A 13,485-nucleotide genomic window follows, 5' to 3' on the forward strand; every position below is an offset into this window, starting at 1 on the left:
TTCTGCAGGATTTCTGCTTCATCTCTCATGCTATTTGTCTGTCTGTCTTGATGCATGTCTTGTTATTGCGTGATGATATCTTTGAGTCATTTTGTTAAGGTTTATGGGGAATGTGGAGAATTTCTTCTGATATGAAAGGAACAAATCAGTGGGGATTTGCTGCTTTTTTAGGAAACATCAGTGTTAGCCAGCTGTCTACAAACGCGATGTTTTTTTTTATTATTCTTATTGTCCCTGATGATTCCATGGAAAGGAATGCTGACGGAAAGCTTATGTTTCCTGTTTTTAAACGGCCAAATTATTTTCCAAATATTGTGTATACTGTTGCAGTTTCAATTATCGATGACTTTTTTTCTTGCACATTTCCTGTAACATTACATTTTGTTTACATAATACAATCGTCATTTGGAGTTTGTCATTTTTTAAAAATGTCCTTTACCTTAAGATACCCCATTCACCGCATTTCCTCAAATATTTCCTTTTCATCAAAACACAACCCTTAAGGGTTGGTTGGGAGGAAAGTGAAGGCTTATCAGTGTTTTCTTTACAGTTGCAATTTGCTGTGCAGGTAGCAGACAGCTTAGAAAATGTCAAACTGCTTCTTTAGGGGATGTAAACAGTTTCATACAGAATTTCTTGTGCAGCTTGGTAGAGTAACTAAATAAATGCAGATTAGCTTCATTTTTTTTACAGGCTTGTCTATTCAGCAAAGATAGTGGTTTAACAATGTATTTAAGAACGCAGTCATTACGGTTAGTATAAGGCGCATGTGCTACGAGTGCAATCAATTCCAATCCTGATGAAGTATTTTTTGTAGAGTCATGTGCGGTTTGCTCACGCAACCAGTTTACTGTACTGGCTGCTTAAGTTGCTTTTGAAAGTCTCCAGCTTGCTGGATGTGGTGCTGCCGCTGGAGCTGCTGAGCTGGGAGCGCTCCAGTGCAGAGCGACGCTTGAAGAAGGCCAGGACCTGTTTCTGACAGCGCGACGAGCCGAAATAATAAATGAGCGGATCGAGGCAGCAGCTCAGGCTTCCCACGCACGTGGCCACCAGGTAAGCAGCGTATGAAGCGTCGTCGTGCGTGCGGGCGAAGCGCACGTAGTGCGTGAGCAGGATGATGTTGGTGGGCGCGAAGCACACGGTGAACAAGGCGAACACCGTGGCTGCCATGGCGACGGCGCGCGACTTCCGGGCTCGGTTTTCCCCGCCAAGCGCGCACAGCGTTTGAATGATGCCAATGTAACACACTGTGGTGAAGAGAAACGGGATGAAGAAGAACAGCGAGCTGAAGATGGGAAAGAAGTAAAGGTAGTAGCCGCGGAGGTGTTCGATGTCCATCACGTCGTGACACGTGGTGATGTCCAATTCGGACACATGCACGGTGTGCTCGGACGCGAGCAGTGGCGTGACCCCACCGATGGAGAGAAGCCACATGGCGGCGCACGCGGCCGAAGCGTTTCTGGGGCTGCGCCACATGAGCGAGTCTATCGGGTAGACCACGGCCAGGAAGCGGTCCACGGCGATGCACGTGATCAGCAGCACTGAGCAGTACATGTTGCAGTAGAAGGCGGCAGTGACCACGCGGCACATGGCAGAGCCGTAGATCCAGTGGTTTCCGTTGTAATGATAGGCGATACGAAAGGGCAAGAGCAAAACGAAGAGCAGGTCTGCGCAGGCCAAGTTCAGCATGTAAATCGCAGCCGGCTTCTTGGGGTGCACGCGGCGGATAAACATGAACAGCGCGAACACGTTTAGAGGAACACTGATGAGGAAGATGAGCGTGTAGATGGTGGGGATGAAAACGGTCACCAAAGGGCTCGTGAGGAACTGAGAGGCCTCTTTAGAGATGTGATAGAGCCTTTTGCCCGCAGGGTGGCGCTGCTCTCTCTCGCGCTCTTGGCTGAAGCCTGAGCCGCTGCCTTCCTGCACATCCAGATAGTCAAACGGCTCGTCCGTGACCGTCCGGAAAAATCCAGAAAACGTCCGCACTATGCTCTGTTTATCTGAGAAATCTACAGAACAGTCAGAGGAAGGATAAAGTAGTCAGGTGCCTAAAACCACTAATTAAAATACAAACTTATCTGAAATTAAAGTCTATTTATATAACGCTACATAAAATACTGTAGTAGTTTTGTTTGTTTGTTTGTTTGTTTTACAGTATTTTCCATAAAAAGTAGAATAATGAATTGGAGAGATAGGAAGAATTTGTCACACATTAACTCACCGCTATTTGGTATCAGGGTTGTTGTAGCGACTAGAGGCAGAAGAGCCGTTAGAATAAAGTACCGCACCATAATGTCCAAATGTCACACTTTTACAGTTATAAACCTCCACAGCGCGGATAAATGCCTCGATAATAAACAGCAATTCCCGTTTGAATGCTCAGTGCTTCAGGAGTCTTCAGAGATTGGTGCTTGTGTCATTGCTGGAGTAACGGAGCAGCGGCACAAGTTCCCTCCTCCTGTGTTTTTTTGTGTGCTTTTGGTACTCGTATAAACGCCCCCAAATTCTGTTTGGCCCTCAAAGTATTCCCAGGCACCTAACGTCACGATAAAGCCCTTGTCTGCATGTCAAGATGTTTTTACACATCCTGTATTATCGTTCTTGGCTAAAGTTCACTTTAGAATAAAAAAAAAATCTAAGTAAGAAATAGGTAGAAGTGAACTGATGATGAACAGTTGTTTCGTTTTGTTTTTTAATTAATTGCCAGCAGTGGGTAATAAAATCATAATAAAAAAAAACTCCATTTTGACTGCTGAGGTGTGTGTGTGTGTGTGTGTATATATGTATGTATGTATGTATGTATATATATATATATATATATATATATATATATATATATATATATATATATGAAGAACATTAACAGGTCACAAGTTTCTGTATTTCTGTATGTCAACAGAAGTCCAATCACATGCACTATGCCTAAACATTTTAATAACAATAATTCTGGTGGCACTGCAGACAGATACATATGTAAGCTTAAAAAATTGTGCAGACCCATAAGTTTGCAAGCAAGACAATTGGTGATGTGATTTATTTATTAATAGTCAAATTTTCAGTGTATAACGTTAAGAGCTTGAGGATTATTCAGAAGATGCAAACAGCTTAATCACATAGAAATGGTAGGCTTTCCCCTATTGTCTAATTCGACTGAATTGTTTTGGCTATTTTCTATTTAATTTCCACTTGGGAACAGGAGGCAGTAGTGCATTTTGAAATTCATTGAAAAACTCATTTTCCCCACAGTAATATAAAACAGTGTTTCACATACAGCACTACCTAAATATAAAATATATAATTCAATTTTAATACCATTTAAAATAGAATTCATGTACAATTACTGGGCAAAAGGATGCATAAAAATAAAAGATGTCAGTCAAGCGATTCATTGGAATGATGTGTTGGTCTTCATGGTTTCAGTCTGATTCCAGTTCTGCACTGGGAGTTCTGGGATTATCGTTCAGTTCAGATCACCATAACTGGGAAGGAGCATGTACAATGTGATACTTGCTCAACCATTCTGTGATGATCTTTAGCTGCTATGCTTTTGGGAAACTCAGCCCTGAACAATACCATAGAATTTTAGCATGAGTGCTAATTGTTCATGTACAGCCTTGACATTTAAACTCTCAATATGTTTAGATATCTTATAATTAAATACCCAATCCCAGAATTTCCTGCTCTGGTTGCTCCTGGATTTTACATAACCAGCACTCTGTTTTTACTGAGGGTCACATAAGACCGTTCACTGAATATTCATATGATAAAGTCACTTTCCGTAAAACTTTTTGTTTAGCAGAAAAATTAAGAGGTTAACATTGACTTTGGCCTTGTCAAACATTTTCATGACTGCAACTCCCTCATACTGCAGCTGCAGCAAATCCTGCAAGTGAAAAATAAAAAAGACAATACATAAATATTACATATAGTGTGTAAAAAAGTAATGATTTAATAGTAGGAACATAAAATCTAATTACGTTAATATATGTTTTGAAACATTACATCAAGGCAGGTTGTTTGTGATCAGCATTTCCTTTATGATTCCTTTAAATTAATAGGAATGACAAAGACATGTTGACAGCACACATATCCTAATGTTTCAGAGGGATTTACCTGGAAATGCAGTTGGACTTTTTCCATTTCAACTCCCATAAACTTGGCCTTTATCTCAAAATCCCCAACTTCCTCACAGGGTGAAATGTCAAACATTACATTTTTCAACCTAGGGACAAGGCAAAAGGAAAAATAATATCCAGCAATTGTTTTGTAAAAACTAATATATATATATATATATATATATATATATATATATATATATATATATAAATATAAAATATATATATTATATATATACATATATATATATATATATATATATATATATATATATATATATTATATATATATATATAAAATATATATATATATATATATATATATATATATATATATATATTATATTAGTTCTTACAAAACAAAACAAAAAAAGTTCTTACATACATTTTTTTTTATATGTATGTATGTATGTATGTGTATGTAAATTCAAAAAGCTGTTCATGTCAAGAGGAAAATAGTGGACCTTATTTGCTTTTGTTATTATTCACAATTTTTTTTAAAAGATGAGTCGTGAGCAAGTTGCTATGAAACATACTGAAAACACCCTCTAAAAATCAGTGATACATTTATGTACGGTACAGTAATGTAGGCTGCCCATCCTTAGATCTGTTCCTTCTATTTGTGAAGTAGAATTGTTAAGGTGTGTTGGTTTTCCAGTTAGTCGTGGAGTATGATCAGACAGTTACCCCACTGTTAACTCTTTTCAAGATACTGATCAAATGCATTTCCATCTACTGCAATCGAATTGGTTCTGGCTGTGTAATCCTCTACTGTTCTAAACACATTACACTGCTACCTGACAGTTCTCAAACGCACAGAAGAACATTGCAGTGCTGATCAGAAAAAAAAACAAACATCTATCTATTTGTAGCTAAGCAGTGCTGCACACTGTTTCACAAGTTAGACTTGTTTTGGCTCAGTGCATCATCTTTCCTTATAACCGCTCTCTTTTTTTTGGCTTCCTTATCAGGCTTCCTTATCAGTGCTACACATGTAAAGCTGGCTTTACAAACCTCCCTTGTTTGGAGTAGACACATCAGAACAGTCATGCCCAGTGGTCATACGGAGCTTCCTTTCTGCCAGTGTCATACCGAAACTGGTGCCCTTATACAACACTAACAGTAACCCATAATATTCTGAAAACAGTATATGATTGTCTCCTTATTAAATCAAATTTAGCATAACATTTCAGAGTGTAAATTAATTTTAAAAATGCGTTCCCCATTAAAACTGAATACAGACTTACTGGTTAGTCTGGAGGCCTTCAACCTCCAGTATGACGCCTTTCTCATGCAACCTGGCACCTGTGTACTTCAAAGACTGCTGTTTTGACTTCTTACTTCCTTTCTCTTCATCCTTTCGGTTCATTTTAATGGATCTGCGAGAGTTCCTGTGAAGACACAACATTACTTGCATTGTGTTGAATGAAACGGAGCCTTTCCGAGATGAAATGAATGCAGAATTTTAGCCACTCACTTTCTGTTGAGGTTATCAAGGCAGGTTTTGATGTAGGTGTCATAATAGTTGATCTGGTCCTGGTAGAAAGCTGCCTTGGAGTTAAGGGCACTCAGAGTCTGCTGGAGCTTCACCAGTTCCCCTTTCCTCCTCTGCCTGTAGCGCCTCTGGTAGCGAATGTCCTATTGTTTAAGGGGACAAAATGATTAACCTACTGCCTTTAAAAATGCTGTGTGAATATTTGTTTCTAGTGAGTCATGAAGAAGTTATTTGATTTTTTTAAATTACTATTTTAGCTGACCCTGTGTGAGGTCACCACCACAAAATATCTCTGCTGTGCGTCACATTGAAGATAGTGTGTTTGAAAGCACAGCTGTGCATTTTACTTGAGGTAAAAGCTGCATTACAATTAATAAATATTTGTGCATCATCATGGTGTGGAAGAACTTGAATCCATGAGTATTATTATTATTATTATTATTATTATTATTATTATTATTATTATTATTATTATTTAGATGTAAAATTTAGATGTGTTAAAAAATACAGCTAGTGGCCACATGGTCAGAATTTCACTGGAGAAACCAGAAACACCTTATAATATTAGCATTAATAATGCCACCTAATAATACCAGTAACATCAAGCCTATAGCAGTGTTTCACCTTAGAGATGTCATTGATAAGCTCCTGGTACTTGTTAGCAGAGCTGACCAGGCCAGCCTGTTCTAGAGTGCGCAGATTCCTGAGGATCTTGCGTTTTTTCTGTTCTAGGGGCAGCTGTGTGTCCTCCAGTGCAGCCTGACTACTCTTCAGCCCCTCTGGAGCAGTAGCATCTTGCGCCGCCCGCCGCTCCACCATCTTAACATGCTCCGACTCCTGAATGACACAAGACTGAGTCTGAGTGATGTAGACTTAAGACTGAGGTCAATACTTTGCATGAATGTTTAGAAAATCTGAGGGTCAGCACATCTGTACAGAGACCTGTGTAAGACATGATAAGAGCTATATTTGGAGTGTTGTAGTTGTTTCAAACAGAGAATAACCGAACACCTGTATATATGGCAGATAACTGATTTGACATTAGCAAGTTAAATCGAAATGTAACTATAGGAATATTGAAGTACAACTGATTTCATGGTGTTATTTAACATCTGGAGTAAACACAGCACTGTTCTCACTTGGCTAGTCAACTGACCATTTGATCAGCTTTTCCTATTCTGTTTTCTTATCTATAAGGGCACATTATAATACTAAGCTTACCAGTTAGAGGTTTAAAGCCTTACCTGTTGAGAAGTAGCAGGAGTCTCTAGGATATCTGTCAGTGTTTCTCCAGGCTGGATTCTCACCACATCCACAATCAGCTTCTTTGTTCTTTGAAATGGTTAAAAAAAAAAAAAAAAACAGATATAAACTGTTAGGGTCATAATAGTGGAAGAAAAGTAAATGATCATTTCAGATCTGCTATTACAACTGTGCTGATGGTTGTGACCGACCATGTAACCATCTGCAAGTGTATCAGGTTTTTCATTTGTTTTAGTTAATTAACAGTATAAACCTTTGACTGTGAGAGAATTTTAGTGCAGACCTCATAAAGTTTGTGCAACACAGTTAAAGGAGTCAGAAGTGGGCTTCCAGACGTTAACAATTAGGGTATAATTACCAGTGATTTAGTGCCTGAGCTTTTTAAAATGCTTACCAGAATATGAGATCCCTATCTACATACGCAAAGACATAATTATGGTCATGAGCTGACTGCTTATCTGTATCTGTGTTTAAAATCCATCCTTTCAAAGACCTCATGATACCACTAATATTCATTTGCTCATATTCATAATATTACTAAACACATTAGTATCTGATATATATATATATATATATATATATATATATATATATATATATATATATATATATATATATATATATGAAGCTTTATTTCAGGGTGTGCCATGACAGGAAATGCTGTGTTAGCATTCAAAAAGCAAGCCCTGACGTCAAGCCCCTGTTCTGTCCGCACCAGTTGGGAACAGTTTGACTTATTCGTCCTGCTTCCTCCCCAGAGGCCCCTTGCACTATGATGAAGAGTACTGTGATAAAGAGAGAACATACAGCTGGGGGAGGGGGGGGCCAAATCCCACAGCTAGTCACATCAATGGAAAATGTGTTTTCAACGGGACAATCACATTTACATTTAGTCATTTAGCAGAAACGCCTATATGGAATGGACCGTGATAAAAAAGCACTTGTGGAATCAGTAAGGATTTATATCCTGAAAAACAAGAGCCTAATGGACTTAGTGCATTTCCCCTCATTTCTTGGAATGTCACTAATTTAATATGGCTAAAAAAACACCAGAAGAACCATTTGAATGGAGGAAGAGATAGCAATGGCTTGCGCATCACTTCCCACCATGGTGTGTCAGAGATAGTGAAAGAGGAAATGAAGGCTGTCTTTAAAAACAGCAATGAGCATGACAACTACATCATCTACAGTCAGGTTAATCACACCCACTAGAAAAATAAAACAGACTGTTATGTAACAGCTGTATTTCACCAGAGCTTGTATGATATGACTTACTTCATCATAAGTCCCTTCATGTCTCTGTCATCACCGTCCACCAGCTCAAATTTGTTTGTGAGTGTAAGAGAGATCTCAGTTTTAGCCAACTGATTCAGTGTGTTTTCTTTGTTGGGATCATTTGGATCCACAACACCTTCACCTGTGTATAGGAGAAAGGCACTTAGTCTGTTAGCTATTTACACGAATACAGTTCATCAAAATTATAACTGCGACAAAAGCATTAGTATAACCTTAAAAGGGACTAAAGCTATTTAATACATAGTTTTTTTTAGGTTCTTGCATTTATTTAACTTTTCTTCAAAGCAACTTTAAACTTTAATCATCCTTTTTGTAAAAATGTTTAATAATAATTGTTTTATAGATATTATAATAATAAAGAAATTAAGACTGAAATCTTAAGTAAAATCTTAATTGAAAATTAAGTAAAATTAAATCTTAATTGAAAGGTCGAACTCAGTACACAGAGCATTTCATATACATTGATATATATATATATATATATATATATATATATATATATATATATATATATATATATATATATATAATGTGTGTTTTATTATATATATTATATATATACAAATCCCAATTTCGCGTTGACAAAATCTGGATTTATTTATTAATTTTTTTGATGGTCATTCATACAGGTGCTTTTAATGACATACTTTTTGCATAACTGCCATGTCACTTTATTTTTTATATAAAATATAAAAATTCATATAAAAAGACTGTGGTCTTCAGAACAAGTTTAGGTGTCTGTAATAGAACATTTAAGAGCAAGATGCATAGTACATGAATTTTACCAATCAGTGACTCCATGTCAGGAACATCTCCCAAGTCATCCAAGAGTTCATGCAGAAGATCGCTGGGTTCTGGGGCGATGGCCTCCTTGTGCTCCAGCACAATCTGTTGGACAAACATGAGCAAAATACTTTGTTTTGTTGTCAAATAGAGCTGGCAATAAAGTCTCACAAAAAAGTAATGCTTGTTTTTAATAAACTTTCATCACTGAAGCTCTGCAACATACGTACTTCACCAAAGAACACAGGTACTACCAAGGTATGTTTAACCAAGTGTCAAACCATAAATACTTAATGACAAACAGCATGGTTACCAATGAATACCCTGAGCCACTGATACCCTAGCTAATATAATGCAACGTGTCAATGCGGAATCTCCAACCAAGCCTTAGATCAGTTGGACAGTGTGTTCTTTTGTTCTACTGTTTTCCAAAGCTAATTCAAAACAGATTCACCGTCGGAACCTTTTTGATAATATGTGCTGAAAGTCTGTTATCTTTGTCAGCAGTAGGGAAGTCTGGAGCATGGAAGTCAGCCAATATAAAGACAAAGCTTCAGCGCTTCACACTTGTGGCATACTAAGACAACAAGCTGATTTATCCAATGTTCCCCATAGCTTCAAAGCACCTCAGCTAAAAAAGCAGAGACCTCTCCCATACCTCACCCATAAATCACTGTTCCTTTTCAACACCCACATGCAGAAATACAAGTAGGCTCAGTAACATAGCTAAGTCATTTGAGCCATTACATCTTCCTTAAACTCATTCTTAGGCCTCTATGAAGAATGCCACAAAGTGAACAGAAGATGCAGTGAAAGCCTTCAGAAATCTGCCCAGCATTTTATCACAAGAACAAGGTTATAAGATAGTAGTTGCAAAGAATGTTTTTGTTTTAGCTGCTGATGGTATTTTGCAATCCTCATGTACAGTATTTTGTACTTTAGAGAACATTTGTTGCTCTGCATATTCAATATTCCACTCTGTGATCTGTTATTTTATGTAGCTTAATGGCCTTTAACTTAGTTGTTTAGTTGTTGATGACTGATATGGCTGGAATGCAGTGTGGGGAGAAGAAGTGTTCAGTTTTTCTAAAACAAGTCATTGTTATCCCATCTTCCTTGCAGTTAAGATCAGGCATATGCACCACCCTGTACCTCTTGGGAGAAAATGACTGATTCCTTGATGTTCAGCAGCCTAGCGACGAGGGATTTTCCATGAGTAACACTCTACGCATTAATTTCCCATGTGCAACACTTTTCCCCCTTTACTAAAGAATCCATTTACATGGGGCTAAACAGATTGTGACTAAGTTTTCATACAAACATGCTAAAAATGCTAAAAGTGGAATGGAATAACTACACGGAGAGAGGTGTTGGCAGCATTTCTCAACCACTCTCTCTTAGACAGGAAACAAAAATGGGATGTCACTTTTACAGTACACAAATGCTTGGTCTTACTGAATGAGTGTTGATGATCTCTTCTATGGAGATGTAGATGACAGGTTTGCTAAGTGTCACCATGTCAGAGTACTCATCCACGTTAAACTTCTCTTCTGGAGCTGGAACGTCACATGCAGCCTGGAAGAATACTCTGCAAACACAGCACACATATCACTGAAGTGTACTACTACAGTAAGTGATAGTATTCTGGTGAAAATAATGAAGTAGGAAGAGGACAGACAAAAAAAGAGCATTCCCAACGCTGGGGATTTCCAGTAAGTATGACTCATGAGTAGAGGTACGTGTGGCAAACTGCAGTCTAGGAGTGTGTGCAATAAATCTACACACACACACACACACATACTCACAAGTCATGACACACCTCCCTGCTCTTTGCTGATGCCACACTTTAACACAAAGGCAATTTCTCCCTGTTCACTTCCATTTCCACTTTTAATGACCCTTTGCTGGTCACCATTACTGCATGTGAAAGTTATATCCTTACTGTAAGTACAGTTTTAATAATAAGCCACATATGTCAAGTATGGGCATTTGTGCATAATATTCTGGAAACAGCTAAATTTTTTTACGATTATTTAATTTCGAGGGAAACTAAGTTCAGATCTTAGATCGAAGTTTGAGGGCTTGTGAGGCTCAGGGAGGTATATGTGATATGAACTTATATCAGATTTCACATTCTGGATTGTGAAATAAATCAGTCAAAACAATGAATTGGGTTATTCAGGAAAGCTAAAACATCTTTTAATTTGAATATATTTCAGTGCCTATATTCAGGTTACAAACTAACTTAGCTAGATCTCTTTCAACATAATGTTTGTATCACCTTAACCTCAGATGCTTTTAAGGCTTTCAGCTTCATCACTTGTCCCGGCTGAATAATGGTTAAAACATTATTAAATTCCATGTAATCATTTCCACAGCATTACCCATACACTCATAATATTATATTATGGTTTGAGTAATATTATAATATTATTAATTGGTGTGAGTATTTCAGATGCTGCTCCTGAGATTTTCACAGAATGGTGTGAAAAACAACAACAACAACAACAAATTCAGTGTGCAGCAGTTCCTTGGGGCAGAAATGTCTTGTTTATGAGAGCGGTCAGAGGAGAATGGTCAGATTGGTTTGAGCTGACAGGAAGATTACGGTAACTCAAACAGCCACTCTGTACAACTGTGGTGAGCAGAAAAGCATCTCAGAATGCATGATACATTGAACCTTGAGGCAGATGAGCTATAAAAGCTATAAAAACATCACATCAGGGTCTATTATTGTGAGCCAAGAACAGAAATCTGGGGCTAAAGCAGGCACACAGAAACACAGAAAAATGTCAACTGGTCCCGATGCATCTAGATTTATGCTGTGACATGCAGATTGTAGGGTTGGAATTTGGCATCAATGGCATGAATTCATGGACCCAACCTGCTTTGTGTAAACAATTGAGGCTGGTCGTGTTGGTGTAATGTTGATTTTTTTTTTTTTTATTGGCACACAGTGGGACCCTTAACCCTCGTATTATTTTATGGATCAATTTGACCCATTTCCACATTTGAGATGTCTGAAATACTGGTTAATCTCTCTTTTTCTCTTTGAAATTTTTTAACTTTCCTTATTTAGGGTCATGAACTTATATGCAAACATTTATTCTTATGGGTTGTCCGAGACAAGATACAGGTTTACTGTTTTAAGCTGTTCTTTGCTGTTTTTGTGTGTATTTAAACTGTGGAAGTCATTTTGACCCATAACATAATGGATGTACCTTATTTTTCCAACATAATAGGAGGGTTAATATAAATTGAGCATTATTTGCATGCCATAGCCTACCTGAATACTGTTGCTGAGCATGTGCATCCCTTTACGGCCACAATTTACTCATCTTCTAATGGCTAGCATGATAATGCACCACTTTACAAAGCAAAAGTCATCTCATTCCAAGAACATGACAATGAGTTCAGTACAGTATACTTCAGCGGCCTCCTCAGTCACTGATCTGAATCCAATACAACACATTTATGATGTTGTAGGACGATTAATGTGCAGCTGAAAAATCTGCAGCAATTATGTGATCCCATTTGGTCAACATGGAGCAGAATGTCAAAGGAATCTTTCCAGCATCTTGTGGAAATAATGCCATGAAGAATTGTAGCTGTTCTTAGAGCAAAGTGGTCCTACTAAAGTATTAGTATGATGTTCCTAATAAAGTGACTAGCTAGTATATATGACAATAAACCACTGTTTTACTTGTTCTTGCCTTTTCTCAGTTACTGGAGCACTCTTAAATAATGTTCTTGTCTAACCTGAATTTCTGGTAGGTGGACGAGATATAACTGTTCATGGGTGTGAGGTGGTCGCTCTCCCCCTCAAACAGTTTGTTAGCAGCAGCGTGCTGCAGCATCTTGGCCACAGAGCCCAGGTTCCTTCGCTGTTCTGAATGCAGCTGCCCTCCTGCCGTCATGTCTATGATGTCAAATCCATCTGGAGCCACTATAGCTGGGTTCATGTACCGGTAATAGAGAAGGTTTCCAACAATCTGTTTGAAAATTAAGGTACAGAAAGAACAGATCTATTGAACAGATTTTAACGATTTAAATCGGGCATGTTTAGTGTTGTCCTACACTCTGGTTACCTAGATACAGTAAAAAAAAAAAAAGATATGAAGTTCTAGTGAAATGTTCTTCATCTAACCTTCAGTAGTTCATCATCAGATGAATCAGGGAATTTCTCATGAAGTGTATCCTTCAGAACCTTAGCCATATATCTCATACCATAGCTGCATGAAAACAACAAAAGGGGAAAAAACAAAGCCTGAAAAAGAATTCCCTGCAATCCACTGAAGAATTAACATCACGATATGCATTATAACACAGGCCAAATAGGACCAAAAATATAAACGAATAAGTAACATAAAGTCTCATTATGTACACAATATGTTGCAGATAATCATAGCATGATGATGGCAAATTGATAGTACGGTTATTGAAAAAAGCTAATACTTTATCCGCCCTGAGCAAATTCTTCAAATATTTTAGCTCGGAAATAGAAATGGGAGGATCAGTTTTTAGGTTTCA

At 37.8% G+C, this 13,485-nt stretch overlaps 2 protein-coding genes across 2 annotated transcripts in view; both read right to left on the bottom strand.

The window, feature by feature from the left end:
* Positions 1-23: 23 nt before the first annotated feature.
* On the bottom strand, positions 24-2,704 carry f2r (coagulation factor II (thrombin) receptor). Its single transcript, XM_053653721.1, has 2 exons — positions 2,225-2,704; positions 24-2,012 (listed from the first exon to the last, which is right to left on the bottom strand). The coding sequence occupies exons 1-2, from the start codon at positions 2,292-2,294 to the stop codon at positions 835-837; spliced, it is 1,248 nt and encodes a 415-aa protein (XP_053509696.1). The 5' UTR covers positions 2,295-2,704; the 3' UTR covers positions 24-834.
* Positions 2,705-3,007: 303 nt separating this feature from the next.
* Positions 3,008-13,485, bottom strand: part of iqgap2 (IQ motif containing GTPase activating protein 2) — a 46,010-nt gene continuing 35,532 nt past the window's right edge. The window contains exons 28-38 of the mRNA XM_053653713.1: positions 13,103-13,187; positions 12,715-12,947; positions 10,411-10,543; positions 8,958-9,060; positions 8,152-8,293; positions 6,858-6,945; positions 6,238-6,450; positions 5,596-5,756; positions 5,366-5,509; positions 4,117-4,225; positions 3,008-3,886 (exon numbers count right to left, since the gene is read on the bottom strand). Of these exons, the coding sequence (XP_053509688.1) occupies positions 3,773-3,886; positions 4,117-4,225; positions 5,366-5,509; positions 5,596-5,756; positions 6,238-6,450; positions 6,858-6,945; positions 8,152-8,293; positions 8,958-9,060; positions 10,411-10,543; positions 12,715-12,947; positions 13,103-13,187 (1,525 nt within the window). The 3' untranslated portion in view covers positions 3,008-3,772. The remainder of the gene's footprint in view (positions 3,887-4,116; positions 4,226-5,365; positions 5,510-5,595; positions 5,757-6,237; positions 6,451-6,857; positions 6,946-8,151; positions 8,294-8,957; positions 9,061-10,410; positions 10,544-12,714; positions 12,948-13,102; positions 13,188-13,485) is intronic.

The sequence above is a fragment of the Ictalurus furcatus genome, chromosome 22 (assembly GCF_023375685.1).
Source record: "Ictalurus furcatus strain D&B chromosome 22, Billie_1.0, whole genome shotgun sequence".
Lineage (NCBI taxonomy): Eukaryota > Metazoa > Chordata > Actinopteri > Siluriformes > Ictaluridae > Ictalurus > Ictalurus furcatus.